Source organism: Thamnophis elegans, chromosome 2 (genome assembly GCF_009769535.1).
Source record: "Thamnophis elegans isolate rThaEle1 chromosome 2, rThaEle1.pri, whole genome shotgun sequence".
NCBI lineage: Eukaryota > Metazoa > Chordata > Lepidosauria > Squamata > Colubridae > Thamnophis > Thamnophis elegans.
The window spans coordinates 153,224,120-153,244,794 of record NC_045542.1 but is presented as its reverse complement, the minus strand read 5'-3'; the positions used below and the strand labels follow the sequence as shown (position 1 = coordinate 153,244,794).

General features: G+C 45.9%; 2 protein-coding genes across 3 annotated transcripts in view; one reads left to right on the top strand and one right to left on the bottom strand.

Annotated features, from left to right (window-relative positions):
- The window catches only part of SKIV2L (Ski2 like RNA helicase), a 50,787-nt gene extending 46,566 nt beyond the window's left edge, over window positions 1-4,221 (top strand). The window contains exons 28-29 of the mRNA XM_032211340.1: window positions 101-241; window positions 3,872-4,221. Coding sequence (XP_032067231.1) covers window positions 101-241; window positions 3,872-4,072 — 342 coding nt within the window. The 3' untranslated portion in view covers window positions 4,073-4,221. The remainder of the gene's footprint in view (window positions 1-100; window positions 242-3,871) is intronic.
- Window positions 4,222-6,322: 2,101 nt separating this feature from the next.
- DXO (decapping exoribonuclease) lies at window positions 6,323-20,561 on the bottom strand. Of its 2 annotated transcripts, XM_032211768.1 has the most exons (7): window positions 20,349-20,561; window positions 18,955-19,350; window positions 15,900-16,129; window positions 14,272-14,491; window positions 12,949-13,084; window positions 9,183-9,277; window positions 6,323-6,730 (listed from the first exon to the last, which is right to left on the bottom strand). In XM_032211768.1, the coding sequence occupies exons 2-7, from the start codon at window positions 19,335-19,337 to the stop codon at window positions 6,601-6,603; spliced, it is 1,194 nt and encodes a 397-aa protein (XP_032067659.1). In that variant the 5' UTR covers window positions 19,338-19,350; window positions 20,349-20,561; the 3' UTR covers window positions 6,323-6,600. The 2 variants fall into 2 exon arrangements, with proteins under 2 accessions (XP_032067659.1, XP_032067660.1); XM_032211769.1 differs by lacking the exons at window positions 18,955-19,350; window positions 20,349-20,561 and adding an exon at window positions 17,841-17,978.
- Window positions 20,562-20,675: the final 114 nt, after the last annotated feature.

Here is a 20,675-nt window from a genome sequence, read left to right as displayed (position 1 = left end):
CCTGTTGTCTGGCTGTGAGCAAAAAACACCCAGTGAGTCATCCGTGACAGTCAGTGTCTCCTGGACGGATCCCGACCTTCTCTCCCTCTTCCTCTTTCAGGGCATACAGCACATCCGCTCGGTAGCCGAACAGATCGCCCTGCTGCAACGCAAGTGCGGCCTGCAAGAATCGATCGAGGATTTTGTGGAGCAGTATAAATTCGGGCTGGTGGAAGTGGTTTACGAATGGGCCCGTGGCATGGTAAGGGTTGAGGCTCCCCACCCATTCCCTTCCCAGTTTGAATTCTCTCATCCCACGGGGAGCATCTTTCCCTCTCTTTACTCTTAAGATGGACAAAGCTTCCCCGTTGGTGGAGCAAGTAGAGCGTGATAGTTTCTTCCCTACGGTTGACCAATTGGAGCTTCAGGGCAGTGAGACAATGTTGAACCATGAGAGAAGTTGAAGAGCCCCAAGGACAAGGGATGGTTGAGTTTAAGTTTAAGTTTATTGATTTTGTATGCCGCCCACTCCCGAAGGACTCCGGGGGGCTTACAATAAAACAAGGGAGGGGGATAATACACAAAACATATTAAAATATACAACAGTCACAATTTCCGAGGGGCTGGATAATTTCGAGAGTCCCCCGGCCTGCTGGAGCAGCCAGTACTTAACGGCTTTGCGGAAGGCCAGGAGGGTAGTAAGGGTCCGGATCTCCACAGGGAGATTGTTCCAGAGGGCTGGAGCTGCGACAGAGAAGGCTCTCCCCTGGGGAGTCGCCAGCTGGCATTGGCTGGCAGATGGAATCCGGAGGAGACCTAACCTGTGTGATCTAATCGGTCTATGGGAGGTGATCGGCAGGAGGCGGTCTCTCAGGTACCCAGGTCCAATGCCATGAAGGGCTTTATATGTAACGACCAGTGCCTTGAAGCGGATCCGGAGACTAATGGGTAACCAGTGCAGCTCGCGGAGGATAGGTGTAACGTGGGTGTACCTGGGTGCACCCACAATCGCTCGCGCGGCTGCGTTCTGGCCCAGCTGGAGTCTTCGAACACTCTTCAAGGGCAGCCCCATGTAGAGCGCGTTACAGTAATCCAGTCTTGAGGTCACAAGGGTGTGAGTGACTGAAGGGCCTTCCGATCCAGGTAGGGTCGCAATTGGTGCACCAGGCGAACCTGGGCAAAGGTCCCCCTGGTCACAGCTGACAAATGGTGTTCTAAAGTCAGAAGATGGTTGCCTTTGCACCATCCAGTGGATAATTGAGTAATTGTCCTGCAGACCAGAAAGTGCTGGTTGGTAGGTTCATCCCAAAAGTACTTTTTCAAAAGGCAGCTGGACTGTCTGTAGAGATTCTCAGTCATCCAGGTCATGGTTGTCCCAAAGGTGCTTTTTTTTCAGGAGGCAACTGGGTTTTCTTTTGAGGACATTTCGCTTCTCATCCAAGAAGCTTCTTCAGCTCTGACAGGATTTATATTCCTTGCGGACAGCTGGTCATTTGCATCTTTTTAGAGGGTCCTTGAGAGCACTCGGAGGTTTATCTGTGTCCTCGGGGTCATCTGAGAAGTGCTCCTGGGTCCTGTAGTCTGTTTCTGGAAATCCATTCCTACTCCCACACCATTCAGTTCATCCCAAATTGTATAGCCCATGATGGCGAACCTCGCGTGCCAAAAGTGGAGGGAGCGCAGGGAGGGTCGTACGTGGCGTGCCATACCCATAATGCTATGCGCAAGACCACAGTACGTATGCATGAATGACCAGCGCCTCCCCCTCCCCCCATTTTTGGCATGCATTTTTCACCTTCCCCAGGCTCCAGAAGCTTTATAGGAGCCTGGGGAGAGCGAAAACAGTCTCCCCTGCCCCTCCGGAGGCCCATCGGTGGCTTCAGGAGCTTCCCTGAAGCCTCCGGAGCATGAAAAACAGGCCCTACGGGCAAACTGGAAGTTCGGGAACAGACTTCCAATTTGCTCATAGGGCCGGTTTCACCCCTCTGGAACATTCAGGGGCCTTCAGGAGGCTTCCCTGAAGACTCCAGAGGGCAAAAAATGACCCTACAAGCAAACCGGAAGTGAGTTCATAGGGCTGGTTTTTTGCACTCCGGAGGCTTCAGGGAAGCCTCCAGAGGGCGAAAAATGACCTCAAAAGAAGACCTTCCATTCCCCACTGTCCTGTCAGAGCTGAAGAAGCTTCTTGGGTGAGAAGCGCAACGTCTTCAAAGAAAAAATAAGAAAGTCCAGTTGCCTCCTGAAAAGAAAGCACCTTTGGGACATTTGGACTGTGTTTTTTCTTGAACACCTTTTGCTTCTCATCCAAGAAGCTTCTTCAGTTCAGACGTTTGGAGACAAAGGTCTCCAGAGAAAAACCAGAAAGTCCCATTGCCTCTTCGAGATGACCATGACCTGGAGGACTGAGAATCTTCATAGTTGGTTACATGATTTACATTCGGATGCGTGGACACTGACTCACATTTATGACGGTTGCAGTGATCACCGGGGGGGGGGGGGTGTCACGTGATCCCCTTATACAGTCTTCTGACAAGCCAAATCAATGGGGAAACCATATTCCCTTAACAGCCATGTTACTAATTTAATAACTGCAGTGATTCCCTTAACCAACAACGCGGCAAGAAAAGTTCTAAAATGGGAGAAAATTCACTTAACAAATTTCTCACTTAGCAACATAGACGTTGGGCGTCAATGGCGGTCGTGAGTTGAGGACTACCTGTAATGCAAAGGCAGAACTGAAATTCATGCACCAATTCCCTAAGCAAAAAATACTTTTCCCTGGCAAAGTGGTGGCACAGTGATTAGAATGCAGTACAGCAGGCTAATTCTGCTGACGGCCAGGAGTTCGATCCTGACTGGCTCAAGGTTGACTCAGCCTTCCATCCTTCTGAGGTCGGTAAAATAAGGACCCAGATTGTTGGGGACTTAGAGACGACTGTAAAGTAGTGTGAAGAGTCTAGCTGCTATTGCTATTACACACATCGTATTCCTGGCGCCCCCACACACACACACACACAAATCATCCTATCAATCTCCAAGATGTTTTTGAAACAGCCACTCTGATTTTAGCCTGGCTCACAGCTGCCTTCTTCTCATAGTGAGGTCTTCTTGAACGCCATCTCAAAGAGCCACCTTCACTTTTGTAGCTTTTCCCCCCACCGCCACCACCAGCACTCCCCCTTCCTCTCAACACCACCCACCCATCCCCGGGTTTCATATCAGACCAGTACTGAACAGCCGGCATGAGGTGGCAATTCTGACAAATAGGGATCACTTAAGTCCCGAACACCAGCCTCGACACCTGTTGTGGCCCACCAGCAGAACTGGCAGTAGATTCGGACAGTGAGGAGGTTGGGGAGGAACATGGGCCAGTCCTGGAGTCTGGGGAAGGCTCTGATGAGGGCTCTGTGTCGGAGGCAGAGTGGGGGCCAGAGCCGTATGCCAGTTATCAGCTGCCTTCAGAGCCAGACATCAGTGAGGCAGACAAACAGCTGGAGCCTGTTCCCAGCGTGTGCATGTGTAGAGTTGCCAGATGAAGGGAACAGCTAAGGAACAGGGGTCAACTTGGGAGTAAGGCCAGACGATGAATGACCCCTCCTAGAGGAAATAAAAGCGAAAGGGGAGTGGAGTTTTCAGGAGACAATTAGTTCACTTAATTCTTTCGTGACTTTCCGAGACTCCTTGCCAAGTTTTGAAGATATCTGCCTGGCAGCTCTCCAAGACAGATAACGTCCGTGACTGTAAATCCTCCCTGGAAAGACTTTGATGGATGTGAATGAGCAGAATTCAGAGTCAATTAATAAAAGGGTTTTTTGTCGGGACAAGGAGGCTGCTTGGTGCTCTTGGGAAGCCTCGGTCAGAACAACATTTTCCTTTTCCTCTCTGCCCTCAGCCCTTTGCCGAGATCGCCCACCTGACCGATGTGCAGGAAGGCATTATCGTCCGCTGCATTCAGCGCCTGGATGAAACCTGTCGCGAGATGCGCAACGCTGCCCGGGTGACGGGGGAGCCGACCCTGCACGCGAAGATGGAAGCCGCCTCCAACATGATCAAGAGAGACATTGTCTTTGCTGCTAGCCTCTACACCCAGTGAGAGGGACATGCTGGCTGGACTGTGGATCCATTTGGCCATCCTGGGAAGTTCTCACTCCCTTATTCTGACCTCTAAGAGGTTTTGCAATGCATCTGCAGAGATAAACCATAAAAATATGTCCTTGTCCCAGACAAGGGAAGTTGGTTGCCTATGTTCATGTAGTAAAGCCGGGGTCCACAACCTGTGGGACACAGCCCCACTAGTGGGCCCTGATGGTGTTTGCAACTGGGACATGGAAATGGCTGGCGAGCGCACATCCTTGTGTGAGCAAAGGATCGAGTGCATGCTCGCGCACTCCATTTGCGTGAACAGCAGGCGTATGTAATTGTTGCCACGCGCCACACTTGCCTGCCAGCCCCTTGCACAAACAACCGCATCCCCTCCCACTGGTCTGCAAAGCCAGAAACGTTGAGGAACTCTGTAGTAAAGGATATGGCCCTACTATTAGGGAACTGGAGGCTAAAACATATGAAGAACGGTTGCAGGAACTGGGTATGTCTAGTTTAATGAAAAGAAGGACTAGGGGTGACATGATAGCAGTATTCCAATATCTCAGAGGATGCCATAAAGAAGAGGGAGTCAAGCTATTCTCTAAAGCACCTGAGGGTAGAACAAGAAGCAATGGGTGGAAACTAATTAAGGAAAGAAGTAACCTAGAACTAAGGAGAAATTTCATGACAGCTAGAACATTTAATTAGTGGAACGACTTGCTTCCAGAAGTTGTGAATGCTCCAACACTGGAAGTTTTTAAGAAGAGATTAGATAACTATTTGTCTGAAGTGGTGTAGGGTTTCCTGCTTTAGCAGGGGGTTGGACTAGAAGACCTCCAGAGTCCTTCCGACTCTTATTCTATTCTATTTTATTTCACAGGCAACACAACTAAGCATCAACTCCTTTTTTTTCTGGCTGCTACCTGCATTTATCCACCTTTCACCTCCGAGCTCCTCCCCGTCTTCAATTTGCACATTTTCTCACAGCCTCCCCCACCCCCCAAATTTCACAGTTCTTGCACTGACACAAAATATACTATTACACTGGTATACAAAATATACTATGCACAAATATAAAAGGATGGGGGGCTTTTAACTTAACCCCTCCATCCCACAATCTCCTACAGAACCAATTTGAACATTTAACCAAGCATTGCAAGACTGACTGATTCACTGGAGTCCCAGAATGATTTGAAGATCTTTTTAGAGAGATGCTGAGGCCACCTTGAGGTTTATCTGTGTCCTCAGGGTCACCTTACTAAGAACCATTTGCACCACTCAGGTGACTCTCAGGACACAAATAAACCTCCAGGTGGCCTCAGCATCTCTCTCAACAGAATGCAAATGACCAGCTGTCTGCAAGGAATATAAATCCATCCATTCTCCCCCATCCTGTCAGAGGCTAAAGAAGCTTCTTGGATGAGAAGCGAAACGACTTCAAAAGAAAAAACAAGAATGTCCAGGTGCCTCCTGAAAAAGCACCTTTGGGACTGATCCAATTCATACATTATGTTAAATAGGATCCAATTATGGATCGCAGAATACTAAAGATAATGTGTGTCCCAAATTACCCACATCTGGCTGAGACACATCCAGAGCTCATCCATTCTCAAACCATCTTAAAGGTAAGGGTAAAGGTTCCCGTCACACATATGTGCTAGTCATTCCTGACTCTAGGGGGCGGTGCTCATCTCTGTTTCAAAGCCAAAGAGCCAGCGCTGTCTGAAGACATCTTGGTAGTCATGTGGCCGGCATGATTAAATGCCAAAGGCGCATGGAACACTATTACCATGAGCCGAGGTGGCGCAGTGGTTAAATGCAGCACTGCAGGCTACTTCAGCTGACTGCAGTTCTGCAGTTCGGCAGTTCAAATCTCACCGGCTCAAGGTTGACTCAGCCTTCCATCCTTCCGAGGTGGGTAAAATGAGGACCCGGATTGTTGTTGGGGGCAATATGCTGACTCTGTAAACCGCTTAGAGAGGGCTGAAAGCCCTATGAAGCGGTATATAAGTCTAACTGCTACCTTCCCACCAAAGGTGGTCCCTATTTTTCTACTTGCATTTTTGATGTGCTTTCAACCTGCTAGGTTGGCCGAAGCTGGGACAAGTAACGGGAGCTCACTCCATTACACGGCGCTAGAGATTCGAACCGTTAAACTGCCGACCTTCTGATTGACAAGCTCAGCGTTTTAGCCACTGCATCCCTCAAACCATCTTACTTGACTTCAAATATGCTTCGGTCAACAAAAGGACACTCTTAGTACATGACAATTTTGCTCCCTCCTTTATTGTTTGTAAACCACAGATGACATGAGAAAAAACATGAAGCAGAAGCATATAGGAAACGATGCACGAGCGGGTGGTTTTTTTCCTTCCTTTGTTGTCACAGCAGTGCCATCATTCTGTCTTCCCGTTCTCCAAGGACCAGGTAACTGGCTTCTTGGTGCGTGTTTTCTGTCCATCACCCACCTTGGCCCGCACAATGCAGCTGCTTCTAGATCCGAAAACCATCTTAGCCTGCAGTGCATCAGTCTGGAAGTCACGGTGTGGGTGGCTTCTCCGCACTCAGAGCTTCCACGTACCAGTCAGGCAGGACACAGTATTGCGAATCCTGATGCACCGTGAAGGAAACCGGGTGTCCTGGGTTCCAGGCAAAGAGATGGACCAACCTGGAAGAGAGGAAGGAAGCAGCAAAGTTTTGAGATCGGGGCAGCAAACGTTCAGTGCCCTGAGAAATAATTCCCACCGTCCATCACCAGGGTGGCAGAACCTAGAATTGCTGATCCCTCTCTCTTAATGATCAGTTTTGGACACCTCACTGATGTTGCTGACCTCTTCTATCGTGTTTCCCTGAAAATAGGACCTAGCCCCAAAATAAGCCCTAGCCTGGTTTTTTAAGTGTGTGCCTAATATAAGCCCTACCCCCCAAAAAATAAGCCCTAGCGAAGGTTTTGCACACAGGAGGCTGCAAGCGTGTGCAGCAGGGGTGAAATTTAGCAGGTTCTGACAGATTCTGGAGAACCGGTACCAGAACTTTTGAGTCGTTTGGAGAACCGGCAAATACCACCTCTGGCTGGCCTCAGAGTGGGAAGGGAATGGTGATTTTGCAGTATCCTTCCCCTCGAATGGGGAGGGAATGGAGATTTTGCAGTATCTTTCCCCTGCCACGCCCACCAAGCCACACCCACAGAACCGGTAGTAAAAAATTTCACCACTGGCATGCGAGCCAACAGTGTCAGCAGGTAGAGGCAGGGGGGAGGCACGCGATCTGGATGCACCGCAGGAGCCACAGGAAAGCCGAGACTGGGCTGGAGCGGGCAGGCGGCCACAGGAGGCTTGTCTTCTCATCTCTCGTCTTGCCTGCACAGTGGGGGAGAGATCAACTGCCTTCCCCCTCTGTCTGCGGCTTGGACAGGGAATCAACTCATCTGTGCTGTGCGGGCTGCACACCCCCTGAGTGCGCCAAGGGACCTGTGGGCTGAAACTGCTGCTGGATACTGTCGATCTGCATGTGCTTGCTGCCTCCTATGCACGCTGGGGGATGGCGCGCCCAGATGGGCTAATCATCCTGAAATCATGTTTCCCCAACATAAGTTCTATTTTGGAGCCCCCCCAAAATATAAGATTGGGTCTTATTTTCAGGGAAACACGATAGCATCCCTTGTCATTGGCCACACCAATTGTGGTTGCGAGGAGTTGCCGTTTAGCAACTTCCAGGGGTCCTCAGGCTTCATTTTTTTGTTCTAGTCAACTGCTGAAAGAATATGGCTTCCTGCCAGGTATGTCAAAATTATTACTCACTTTAGTGGATTGGGAAAGAATTTGGAACACAAATTATAAACTAACACGATCAGCAGCACTTAAAAGAATATATATACAAAATGTTTTATCGTTGGCATTTATCACCAACAAGATTGGCTAAAATGTACCCAAACATGAAGCCGACCTACTGGAAGTGTAAAAAAGTACAAGGGACTTATTATCACATATGGTGGACCTGCCCGGAAACACAAAAATATTGGAGAAAAATTTGGAAATAGGTGCAAGAAATTACAGGAGAACAGATAAAATATAAACCCGAAATCTTTCTACTGGGAATAATCAAAGGGAAATATACAAAGAAAATTAAGTACATATTAACACATCTGCTAACTACAGCTAGAATAGCATTTGCCCAATGCTGGAAACAAAATAATACCCCCCTCGGATGAATTAGTGATAAAAAAAAACTTTGGATTGTGCAGAGATGGACAAATTAACACTGAAATTAAAAGATAAAGAAGAGTCGGAATATTATGAAATTTGGAAGAATTAGTACAAATAGCAGCAAAACAAGAATAAAATTAATTAAGCCAAAAAACAATATATATAAATATATATAGAACTGTGTATAAAGGTTTGTAAATATAGAAGCAAAATATTATATATGTGTGTGTGTGTGTGTGTGTGTGTTTTATTTGTGCTGATAAATAAATAAAGGGAGACTAGTATAGATCTATTTCAAGCTATTTAGCTCTCATCAGCTAGCCATACCCTTACTGGGATTCGAACCTGTGCTGTATTGCATCTTAGGCAAACATCTTAGCCATTATGACACAGGTCTCCTCCTTATCAGCTGAAGCCAAGGAAGAAGGTATATATTTATTGTTACAACCCCTGGTAAGCCCCAATTATGGGAGGAAGCTAACTGCTTCCATCATGACAGATGATGGAAGCAGTTAGCTTCCTCCCATAATTGGGGCTTACCAGGGGTTGTAACACTATATATATATATATATATATATATATATATATATGTATATGTATATGTATATGTATATGTATATGTATATGTATATGTATATGTATATGTATATGTATATGTATATGTATATGTATATGTATATGTATATGTATATGATGTATATGTATATGTATATGTATATGTATATGATGTATATGTATATGATGTATATGTATATGTATATGATGTATATGTATATGTATATGTATATGTATATGTATATGTATATGTATATGTATATGTACAGGTATGATGACATAACAATGTTGATGTAATGACTGTAAGGTGTTGTAGAAGGGAAAAAATAAGAAAAAAAATCTGCTAAAATTACTACTCACTTTGGATTGTCTTCCGTCACCACTGTCTTCAAAAAGGCTAGAAAAGCAGCACAGAAATTCATACAGACAGCTGGCTTCCAACAGCCTTGATCGTCCTGTTGGAGTAGGGAAGAAATTGTAACTTAGAAACAATCCAGTCAGGCCTTTGGTTTGGAGGCATATATGCAACCAAGTACATATCTCTTTTCGTTTCCAGTGCTTAAAAGAAGTAATCTTGCTGGTAGCCAAGATTCATCTGTTCTGTGAATTAATGATCTTTCGTTGGTCAGGAGAGCAATGGTAGTTTCTGTTTAGACCAGCCTTGGCAACTTGGAAGAGGTGTAGACTTCAACTCCCAGCATTCCCCAGCCAGCTGGAGAATTCTGGGAGTTGAAGTCCACACTTCAATGTTGCCCAGATTGAGAAACACCGGTTTAGACCATCAAGGAAGCTTCAAGTAACACACTTCATAAGAAAGAGAGACACTTTTAACTCTTAGATCTATGGATAAAATTGGAGGAGGAGAAGGACAGCTTGAAAAGAAAAGTGCGGGAGAAAAACCATATGCTCTACTCCTGCCTCAGGCATGAAAACTGACTGATGTCAACTCATAAAGCATTTGCGTGTCTGTTATCATGGTGAGGACAGGGGGGAGCACATTCCACGTATGCTTTCAGCTATAGCCGGATCTCAGATTACTACAGCAGGCTTGTGAGGCGTGCACCTCATTGGCGAATGTGATTTATGACACAGACTGAGGAGAGGGAAGAAACGGGCAAAGTTCAGCCATAATTTAAATGAGGTCAGATCTGACTGCAATGGGGTATTGCCAAATTGGTGTTCCTAATAAATGACTGGATTTCTTTCGAAACTTGGCTCGAGGCTCATGAATTAATTACGGCATCTTTCGGAAACCTGGCAACTGCATGACTTTAGATCAGTCTCTGTCAGCCCAAACCGATCTCACAGGATTGTTGTTATGGGGAAAATAGGACAACAAAGTTTTAGGTATGTTTGCTGCCTTGAGTTTATTAAAAAAAAATGAAGATGGGATGTGAATAAATAAAATGGAACAAATGGGGGAACCATACTAGAAGTGGTTGCTAGATTTATGACAGAGTCCCACTCCTCTCCTCCTCTGCTCTTTATCTTTTTGGTTATCCTATTTATTCTTGTTGTATTCCTTTGTCATTGCTTGATTTATTGTCGGACTTCAAGGCAATCAAACCGGTCAGTCCTAGAGATCATCAACCCTGACTGCTCTTTAGAAGGCCAGAGCCTGAAGAGGAAACTCAAATACTTGGCCACCCAATGAGAAGGAAAGACTCACTGGAGAAGAGCTTCATGCTGGGAAAGATTGAGGGCAAAAGAAGAAAGGAACGACAGAGAATGAGGTGGCTAGATAGAATCACCGAAGCAGTCGGCGTGAGCTTGAATGGACTCCAGAGGATGGCAGAGGACAGGAGGGCCTGGAGGAACTTTGTCCATGGGGTCGTGATGGGTCGGACACGACTTCGCAACTAACAACAACAAATTTATGGTTCTATTATGTTGCTTCTCTTTACACGCCTTTTCATTTTTCTTCCTTTTTTACTATTGTAAGCCGCACAGAGCAGCCCCATGGCAAGGTAGGCAGCAAATAAACTTAAATAATAAAAATAAGGAGAGAAGGGAGGGGGAATGACAAGGAATGAAGTCCAATAAGAACACAACACAACAAAACCCAATGATCTATCCAGCTGTCAGGCCTGCAATTATATTCCTTTTAGAATTTTGGCCTACCACGCTTTCTCTTATTTCATTATGTTTTTTCATTAGTGTAGTAGTTGGGAGGGGGAAATAGAAAGGAGTAGGATTGTGGAATGTATTGTTGTCATTCTTTTCTAGAAGACCAAGGTCATCTTTTGTCTCCACATGTTTGCACCTGACCGGAAGCAGCTGGGTGGAGATGACAGCGTGGAAGAAGATTGGACTATGTGATGGATTTGTGGGCATGGGGACAAGATCATGAAGTTTTAACTGGGTGGGATTCTGATGTAATTTCCAGAATTGGGATTCCACAGATGTGCTAAGATGTCTGATTTATTAAATTGGAACTTTAAGGATCGTTTTGTCTTGGACTCTGATTTAATTCTACATGATACTTGGAACGCTGACATCAGCATTCCTAAGATTTTTAGTAGAATCAATGATGGGTTGCAGCATTGATATTTGTTCAGCCACCACTGTAAAAATAGTTATAAAATTGAGTCAGGTCACACAGGGTACCTCAACTTATGAATACAATAACTTATAACTGAAATTCTGCTCCCAAGTGTACACAGGTAGTCTTGGAATTATGACTAATGGTTGAGCCCAGGATTTATGTTGCTAAGTGAGAAATTGGTGAAGGGAGTTTTGCCCCATTTTATGACTTTTCTTGCCATATTGATTAAGTGAATCTCTAAAGTTGTTAAATTAGTAACCCGGTTGTTAAGTGAATCTGGCTTCCCCACTTGTCAGGAGGTCTCAAAAAGATGATCCCATGATCCTGGGACACAGCAAATACATGTCCCCTTGTCAAGCATCCGAATGTAAATCACGTCACCATGGGGATGCTGCAACGGTCGTTAAGTGTGAAACATGGTCATTAAGCCACTTTTTTCAGTGCCGTTGCAACTTTGAACGGTCACTAAATACAATAATACAATACAATAGCAGAGTTGGAAGGGACCTTGGAGGTCTTCTAGTCCAACCCCCTCCCTAGGCAGGATACCCAATACCATTTCAGACAGATGGCTATCCAATATCTTCTTAAAGACTTCCAGTGTTGGGGCATTCACCACTTCTGGAGGGAAGCTGTTCCACTGATTAATTGGTCTAACTGTCAGGAAATTTCTCCTCAGTTCTAAGTTGCTTCTCTCCTTGATTAGTTTCCACCCATTGCTTCTTGTTCTGCCCTCAGGTGCCTTGGAGAATAGTTTGACTCCCTCTTCTTTGTGGCAACCCCTGAGATATTGGAACACTGCTATCATGTCTCTCCTAGTCCTTCTTTTCATTAAACTAGACATACCCAGTTCCTGCAACCGTTCTTCATGTTTTAATCTCCAGTCCCCTAATCATCTTTGTTGCTCTTCTCTGCACTCTTTCTAGAGTCTCCACATCTTTTCTACATTGTGGTGACCAAAACTGAAGGCAGTATTCCAAGCGTGGCCTTACGTTACCAAATGAACTGTTGTAAGTCGAGGACTCCCTGTATAAGATGGAATCGGGCAATTCTGTAATCCAGGAGTGTGCAAGACATGTAAACAAAAGCAGCGTGGCTTTCACCATGTGGCTGCCGCCATCTTGGTATTTTGGATCTTGTGGAGGGTTCCCCTCAGGGATGAAATCCACTTCCCTTGGCTACTAGTTCGGTAGCAATGTGTGTGCAGCGCATGCTTCGCTCCGCCACTTCTGTGCCTGCAGAGTACCTTGTGCATATGCGCAGTACCTCCTGCGCAGAGCATCAAAAAGGTAAGGTAACGAATGGCAGGGGAGGGGGGGAGGAATCCACTGGGCCGTGCAATTTATATTAGCTAGAAAGCAGGAAATCCTGCTTTCTAGCTAATATAGATCACACATCCACAGCGGATTGTCAGAAAAAATGTTTTGCCCCAACTGGTTTCATTTATTTTACTACTAGTTCGGGTGAACCGGTAGCATTTTTACTATTGGTTCAGGCGAACCGGTCCAAACTGGTAGCATTTCCCCCTTGTTTCCCAGTAGAGATGCCAAAGGGCCTGGCCTTTCCCAAGATTAAACTTACCCGGATGAGTTGGAATATTTTCATAGTCTCAAAAGTTTCCAGACCCACGACGGAGCCATCGGGCCCTCGATACCCTGCCACAATCCGGGACACCCCGGGAAGAAAAGACTGGGCCCACCACTTGATAACCTTGTGCCTGAAAAGAAAAGAAGGCCAATGACTGCCATGAACGTAAACCAGCATTTAAGTGAACCTCCATCCATAAGCTGGGAAATGCTTTGCTTCCTGGGGAAACGAGCAAAAAGGTCGATTCATCATGATTTGATTTGGGGAAAATAAACCCAGAATTGGGAACTGCGGCCTGTTGTTGGCTCACTTGTTGTTGGCATTGACCGTCATCCAGAGATATTGACTTACAGATGCTCCTCAAATGTACAACTACAATTGAGCCCCAAATCTATGGTGTTTTGTAAGACATTGGTTTAAGTGGGGTTTGCCTCATTTTACAACCTTGCTTACCCCAGTTGTTAAACGAACCGCTGCACCTGTTTAGTTAATAACACGGCTAAGTGAAACAGCCTCTTCCCCATTGACTTTGCTTGTCAGAAGACACACACATACACACACACACCCGGGACACTGCAACCGTCATAAATATGAAACAGTTGCCAAGCATCTGAATTTTGATCACGTGACCATAGAAATGCTGCGATGGTTGTAAGTCACCTTTTTTCAGTGCCATTGTAACTTTGAACAGTCACTAAATGAACTGTTGTAGGCGTGTTGGGCCGTTTTTCGCCCTCCAAGGGTTCAGGAAAGTCTCCGGAGGGAGAAAAATGGCCCAAAGGACAACCTGGAAGTCTGTTCCCAAAATTCAGTTTGCGTGTTGGGCCATTTTTCAACCTCCCCAGGCTTCAGGAGGCTTCTCTGAAGTCTGGGTAGGGCGAAAAACAGCCCCCCATAAGTTCAGGAACACCCGACACGAGTGACATCAAGGTGGCCACGCCCACCCTAGCTACGCCTCCCCCCTCCGCAGCCAAACACAACCCTGATGCAGCCCTCAATACAATCGAGTTTGACACCCCTGCTGTAGATGTTTTCACTATCTCTGGGTTTATTGCAGAAGATTTGAGCCGCATAGAACTTTTATTTTCACTGGCAGTAGTCCATTCGCTTCCTTGTGGTTGCCAAACTGAAACTCTGGACTTTGCCTCTGTTTTCCTAGGCTGGTCACTTTGTGCTAATTCCCACTTTCTTCCCCCACCAGCCTAGGAGCCAGCTGAGAAAGGGATGGCTGTGTGACAGGCCTAGCTGGGGAGTAAAAGAACGGGGACAGGCGCAAGCATCAAGAAGGAAACACAATTTTGACTCCTCCTTCCTCACCGGTAGAAACTTTTCCTCTGAGCAGAGTTGTGCATGACTTTGCTAGTCTTCAGCTCCACGTAGCAACTAGGTGGCTGCGGCGAAGGGCTCCGGGGATCGGTGCAATCTACCTCTCCAGAGAAGAGAAGTGAGTGATTTCCCAGGCGGGACCGAATCACTGTGCAGAAAGCTTCATTTGTGTTCACTACTCCGGTTGGATCAGGAATCCCATCGGGAGTATCTGAAGGAGAATGAGAAGGTTGTTTACTTCCTGGAAGTTACCTCAGGTCATTCCTTCAAGAAGCTTTTGCAGGCAATTGTCCGCTCACTACCGCAATTGGAACTGGAATTTCTGTCATAAGATTAAGCGAGACGTGATTTTAGAACCCTTTTTATGATAGTCGTTAAACAAATCATCATGGTTATTAAGTGAACCCCATGGTCATATGTGCAAACTCATTCTTGTGTATAGTTTTTGCTGGAAACTTGGGGAAAAAAACTTGCAAAACACGATCACATGATCACAAGGCATTATCAGTCGTAAATGTGAGCCAGAAGCCAAATGCCCAAATTGTGTGAGCATAGGGTTGGTAGGACGGCCATAAGTGCAAGGACCAATCATAAGTGTGAAGACCGGACTGTCATTGGTCTGACTAACGAACCCAACAAAAGCAGGCACTTTCAGGAACTCTGAAATCCCAAAAGCAAAACTTTATTGAGTACATCATTTCGGCACTGAAGAAAGCAAAACTTTTCCCGCTCAGTGCTGCATAGTTAAAGAATAGCTTTGTCCCCCTCCTCCCATTGGACAAGTCACATTGTCCAATTATGAATTGCTCTTTTGTTTTGAGAACGGTTCGTGTCTTGGCCGACATCTGCAGAAGTGTCCTTGGTGGGTGCATGGTTGAAGTCTGGAACCTCCACATTCCATCTTCCTCTGCCCTTCTCCCCCCCCCCCCCGCCCCCAGTTCTTTGGCAAGTTGAAAAGCGATAACATTCACAGGAAGCATAAGCGAATTCAATCTTGACACAGGCTTTTACAGCCGCTATTGTAACTTTGAACCATCATTAAATAGATGGTTACAAGTCAAGGACTGCCTGTAGTGTCAAATAAACATTGCATTGCATCACTGCAGCCCTCCAGTCAATCGTTGGCTGGATTAATTGATTAACATCCATTTCCACAAAAAGTGTCCAACAGTTTCTCCTAGATTTCCCCCCCCCCTTGAGTTTGTCTACCACCGACAAACACGGCTCTCCTCCTACATTGCCTGCATCATAAGAGCCAAGGTGGCGCAGTGGTTAGAATGCAGTACTGCAGACTTCTGCTGACTGCTAGCAGTTTGCCAGAGCGAATCCCACCAGGCTCCTGGTTGACTCAGCCTTCCATCCCTCCGAGGTGGGTAAAAGGAGGACCCAGATTGTTGGGAGCAATAGGCTGACTTTGTAAACCGCTTAGAGGGGGCTGTAAAAGCACTATGAAGTGGTATATAAGTCTAATTGCTATTGCTATTATTCCCAGTAATTCAAACACTCTGAAACAGTTAGCAGTCACAAACTCAGTTAAAGCAACTGGGGGGGGGGGATTAAGTATTGCCCCTAAAGACCTGGCTTTCAATTCACTGATGGGCGCTCTCCAAAGACCTTACCGGCGCACATATACTGCTCAAATTTATATCCCATATACATGAGCTCCTTCAGCATTTCCGAGCGCTGCTCCCGTTCTCTGCGGGCGGCCTCCGTTTCAAACTCGCTAATGTACAAGGTCCCACGGAAGAGAGTGACCGCCAGCAACCATCCCTCCCGGTTCTCGTACGGGGTGGTGAGCACTTTGGTGAGATGCCCCCGCCAAGTCACAAAGTCGGCATTCAGGAGCTTTCTGCAGGGGGGGGGAGGGAGAGGGAGAAAGAGAAAAGAGAAAAGAGAAAGAAGAAGAAAAGAAAAAGGAAGAGGAGAGAGAAAGTGAAAAGAGAAAGGAAAAGGAAAAAAGAAAAAGAAAAGAAAAAAGAGGAGGAAGAGAAAAAGAGAAAAGAGAAAGAAGAAAAGAAGAAAAGAAAAAGGGAAAGGAGAAAGAGAGAAAGCGAAAAGAGAAAGGGAAAGGAAAAGAGAAAGAAAAAAGAAAAGAAAAAAGAGGAGAAAGAGAAAGGAAAAGGAAAACAGAAAGAAAAAAAGGAAAAAAGAAAAAGGAAGAAGAGATAATGGGAGAGAAAGAGAAAAGGAAAAGAAAAAGAAAAGAAAAAGGAAGAGGAGAAAGAGAAAGAGAAAAGAGAAAGGAAAAGGAAAACAAAGAAAAAAGGAAAAAAGGAAAAGGAAGATGAGAAAGTGGGAGAGAAAGAGAAAAGAAAAAGAAAAAGAAAAAAAGAAAAAGAAAAGAAAAAGGAAAAGAAAGAAAAAATAAAAGGAAGAGGAAGATGAGGAGAGAGAGAAAGAGAAAGGAAAAAGAAAAGAGAAAGAAAAAAGGGGGGAGGAAAAGGAAAAGGAGAAAGAGGAAAAAGAAAGAGAAAAAGGAAAAGAGAAAGAAAAAAGAGGAAAAAAGACAAAAGGAAGAGAAAGAGAGAAAAAGAGAAATTATGAATAACCAATAAAAAAAATTAGATCTGTCTAAATCCCAGTAGAGTCAAAGCAAGTAACTATTTTTCAATATGCCTTTGAGTCAATGTTCACCTCTAATGATTGCCCAGACTACTCCCTACAGTTTCCTTGGCAAGATTTGAAAAATAGTTTGCCCTTGGCTTCTTCTTCGTAGGATGGAGAGAGAGAGAGAAGACTGGCCCAAGGTGACCTACCCTGTTTCCCCAAAAATAAGATCTCCACAGAGAATAAGCCCAATCAGGCTTTTGAGTGCATGTGCTAAAATAAGCCCTCTTCAAATATAAGCCTTCCCCGAAAATATTGCAACACAGCAGCAGCCATGAGGTGACCACGCTCACCGCCTCCTACACCTCAAAAATAAGAAGACCTCCTCGAAAATAAGGCACTATCCTTGTCTTCGAATCATGTCAACCTACAGTGCAGCAACTGCTTACAAGTAGTCTTCAACTTACAGCCACAACTTGGATCAGAACTTCCCACTGCCAAGCAATAGGGTCCTTAAGTGAGTTGTCCTTGATTTTTTCAATTTTTTTTGCTGTGGTCCTTAAGTGAGTCGCCCAATATTTAAGCAAATCGGGCTCTCCCTCCCCCATTAGCTTTGCTTATTATTGCCACATCATAAAGGCAACCCTCGTGAATTCATGCCAGTTGCCGTGGGGGATACTGCAATGGTTGGTTGTAAGCGTGAACTAATCATGAATCATCTTTATAAGTGCTGCTGTAATTTCAAACGGTCATTCAATGAATGGTCGTAAGTTGAGAACTACCGTGTTTCCCTGGAAATAAAACCTACCCCAAAAATAAGACCTACCTTTATTTTTTACATTCACAAGCCCTACCCCTAAAATAAACCCTAGTTAAGATCCCGCCCACTCCATTGCACCTGATTGCATGGGGTGGGATGAGGCGCACGGGTAAAAATCAAGCTAAGATGGGGATGGGGGAGATGCTTATCTTCGGACTGTTGCAGGCCTTGCACACCCCGACGCTTGCCTCACCTTGCCATCCCACTTCTTCTGTGGCTGCTTGCTGCCACTTGTGCGCATTGCCCCGTCTCCATTTTGCTGTCAAGTGGCCTTCAGGAAAGGCCTCTGCAGCTGTTAAGAGAGTTCTGAATTGACGCATGCAGTGCCCACGGCCCCCGTTCTGCAGGGTATGTTCATAGACTGGAATAGACATGGCAACAGATCAGCCAATGGGGACTGTTTGGATGGACATGGTGACAGGTCAACCAATGGGGACGGTTTGGAAACTGAAACAGTATTTGCTGTGTGAGCAACAAGGAGACAACAAGGAGCCTGGGCGTGGCTTAGCTCTGTAACTTTGAATCTGTGCTGAGCTCAAAAACTTAGTCTGCTGCTCTAAACTGAAAATGAAACTGACTGTTCTCTCCTCTGCCTGTCTTTTTGCTACCACGTTGAAAAACCTGCTTTTGGTATTGTATATTTACTTCATGTGTTATATTATATATAAAAAAGAAGTGAATGAATCCTGCTGAATCAGTTACCAGTGTGTGCTTTCTGGATTTGATTGCTGCAATAAACTCAGACACGTTTCGCTGTCAGAGGCGCCGTCACAGCTCGTTTCTCAGCTGCACAGGTCTTTCCTGAAGGCCTCTGACAGCAAAATGGAGGCCAGAGGTGCCACATGCAAGCAGTGGTAAGAGGCTGCAGGAGAAGTGGGCCAGCTGTGGTCACACGAGCTCCTGCTGAGCGGGGCTGTCGGTGCTGCCACAAGGTGAGTCAGTGGAAGACATACCCCAAAAATACGACCTGGTGCCTTTTTTGGTGGCAAAATATATATATATCTTCAGGCGGCTTCAGACTACTTCAGGTTTGGTGTTTCCAGGAGTAGAAACACCAAACCTGAAGTAGTCTGAAGCCGCCTGAAGATGACGAATGAGACTTCGTCGAAACGTCGCCAAGACATCTCCAATTCTACGCGGGAGAAAACCCGAACAACTAGAGACCTACATATATATAATGTCTTATTATATATATATATAATAAGACTGGATCTTATTTTGGGGGAAACACGGTACCCGTTCAAGAAGACACTTTCAACCTTGATTAAAACAGTCTCTGGCCAGCCCTCCCACTATCTCTTTCTCACCCTTTGTCCTCAGTCTGTAACTGCTTCTGGTTCTGTACAATCCATTGAAGCAGATGCTCCAGGCCTTCACGGACGCTGTCATCTCGCTGCACGTAGCGGTCGCGGTAGCCATCGCGCAAGTCAAATCCAGGGGTGGGGCCTTCCGAAGGGGGCGGAGCATAGTAGCGCAGCTGACGAGCATCTCCATGGAAGCACCGCTTCGCATCTAGGGAAAAGCATCCCATTTCAGCCGGCCGCCGGTAAAAGGGAAAAGGGGCGTCGTACAGAGGGGGAGCAACCGGCAAAGTAAGGGGCGCCTTGGAATCGCTCCTCGGATGCTTGACTTTGGATCCATCCTTGTGATCCGCTTGGCTGAAAGACCTGGAACTGGCTGTGTGCTTCATAAGGGTTTTGTGTCTAATAACAAAAGGAATGAGCGTGAAACTTCTGCCTTCAGAATATACACCTGAGAAATTGCCCTCGCTGAGTGCTCCTCTGGGATTAAGGCTAAAATGGAAAAGGTCTGCCACAATTCTCAGCCATCCAGGTCATGGTTGTCCCAAAGGTGCATTTTTTTAGGAGGCAACTGGGCTTTCTTGTTTTTTCTTGGAAGACGTTTCGCTTCTCATCGAAGGAGCCAGAGCTGAAGAAGCTTCTTGAATGAGAAGCGAAATGTCTTCCAAGAAAAAACAAGAATATCCAGTTGCCCCCTTAAAAAAAAGCACCTTTGGGATGGCTAAGAAGGAATTTTTAAAACTCTAACCCGATATTTGACGTTACATGTAGTCCTCGACGTACGACGCACTTCATTTAGTGATCGTTCAAAGTGACAACGGCACAGGAAAAAGTGACTTGTGACCATTTTTCACACTTACAACGGTTGCGGCATCCTCATGGCCACGTGATCAAAATTCAGGGGCTTTGTAACTGACTCATATTTATGATAGCTGCAGTGTGTGTGTGTGAGAGAGAGAGTGAGAGTGAGAGTGAGTGAGAGAGAGAGAGAGAGAGAGAGAGAGAGAGAGAGAATCTTTTGCTACCTTTCGACAAGTAAAAGTCAATGGGGAAGCCAGATTCACTTAACAACCAGGTTACTAACTTAACACTGCAGCGATTCATTTAACAACGGTGGCAAGCAAGGTCATAAAGTGGGGCAAAATTCACTTAGCAAATGTCTCACTTAGCAACTGAAATGATGTGCTCCATTGTGGTCGTAAATCGAGGACTACCTGTAAAACAAAGAACTCCCCCAAAGTCCTGGCTCCTAATCTCCACCCCCCTCCCCACGAGATCTTAGGAGCTGACCTCTGCCCTTTGCCCTCTTGACCTGGCCTTGGATTCCTATAGCGACCATCAGAAACAAGGGACATCTCAATGGAGCCTTCCCTGTGCCTTCTTCCGAGTTCCCCGCTTACCTGCCGAGCGCCGAATTTCCCGTTTATCTGCCGAGTGCCTACAGCCACGTAGGGGATCGCACGCCTAACGTTAAACCACCACCCAAACCCAGTCGGAGTGGATGGTTTTCTGATTAAAAAAACAAAGTCCAGTTTCGCTTCTTTGCTCTAAGTTGCATCATCAAAGGGCGCCAGTTAGCAGAGGAAGCCCTGTCTTTCCTTCTCCCCCCCCCCACTTCGCCCCCCGCTTTCCTTCAGAGCGGTGCTATTTAAACTTAAGGCCACTAGATGGCACGCGAAGCCTGCTTTCTCCTCCTTCAGGCGCCTTTAAGGTTTCCTGTAGTTCCT

Bases quoted from the DNA above. Each gene is read 5' to 3' on its own strand.
- DXO (XM_032211768.1), bottom strand. From the start codon at position 19,337: ATGAAGCACACAGCCAGTTCCAGGTCTTTCAGCCAAGCGGATCACAAG. The intron at 16,130-18,954 runs GTGAGAAAGAGA...CCCCCCCTGCAG, and splicing joins TTACAGACTGAGGACAAAGG to AAAGCTCCTGAATGCCGACT. The intron at 13,085-14,271 runs GTGAGGAAGGAG...TTTTCTTTTCAG, and splicing joins CAGAGGAAAAGTTTCTACCG to GCACAAGGTTATCAAGTGGT.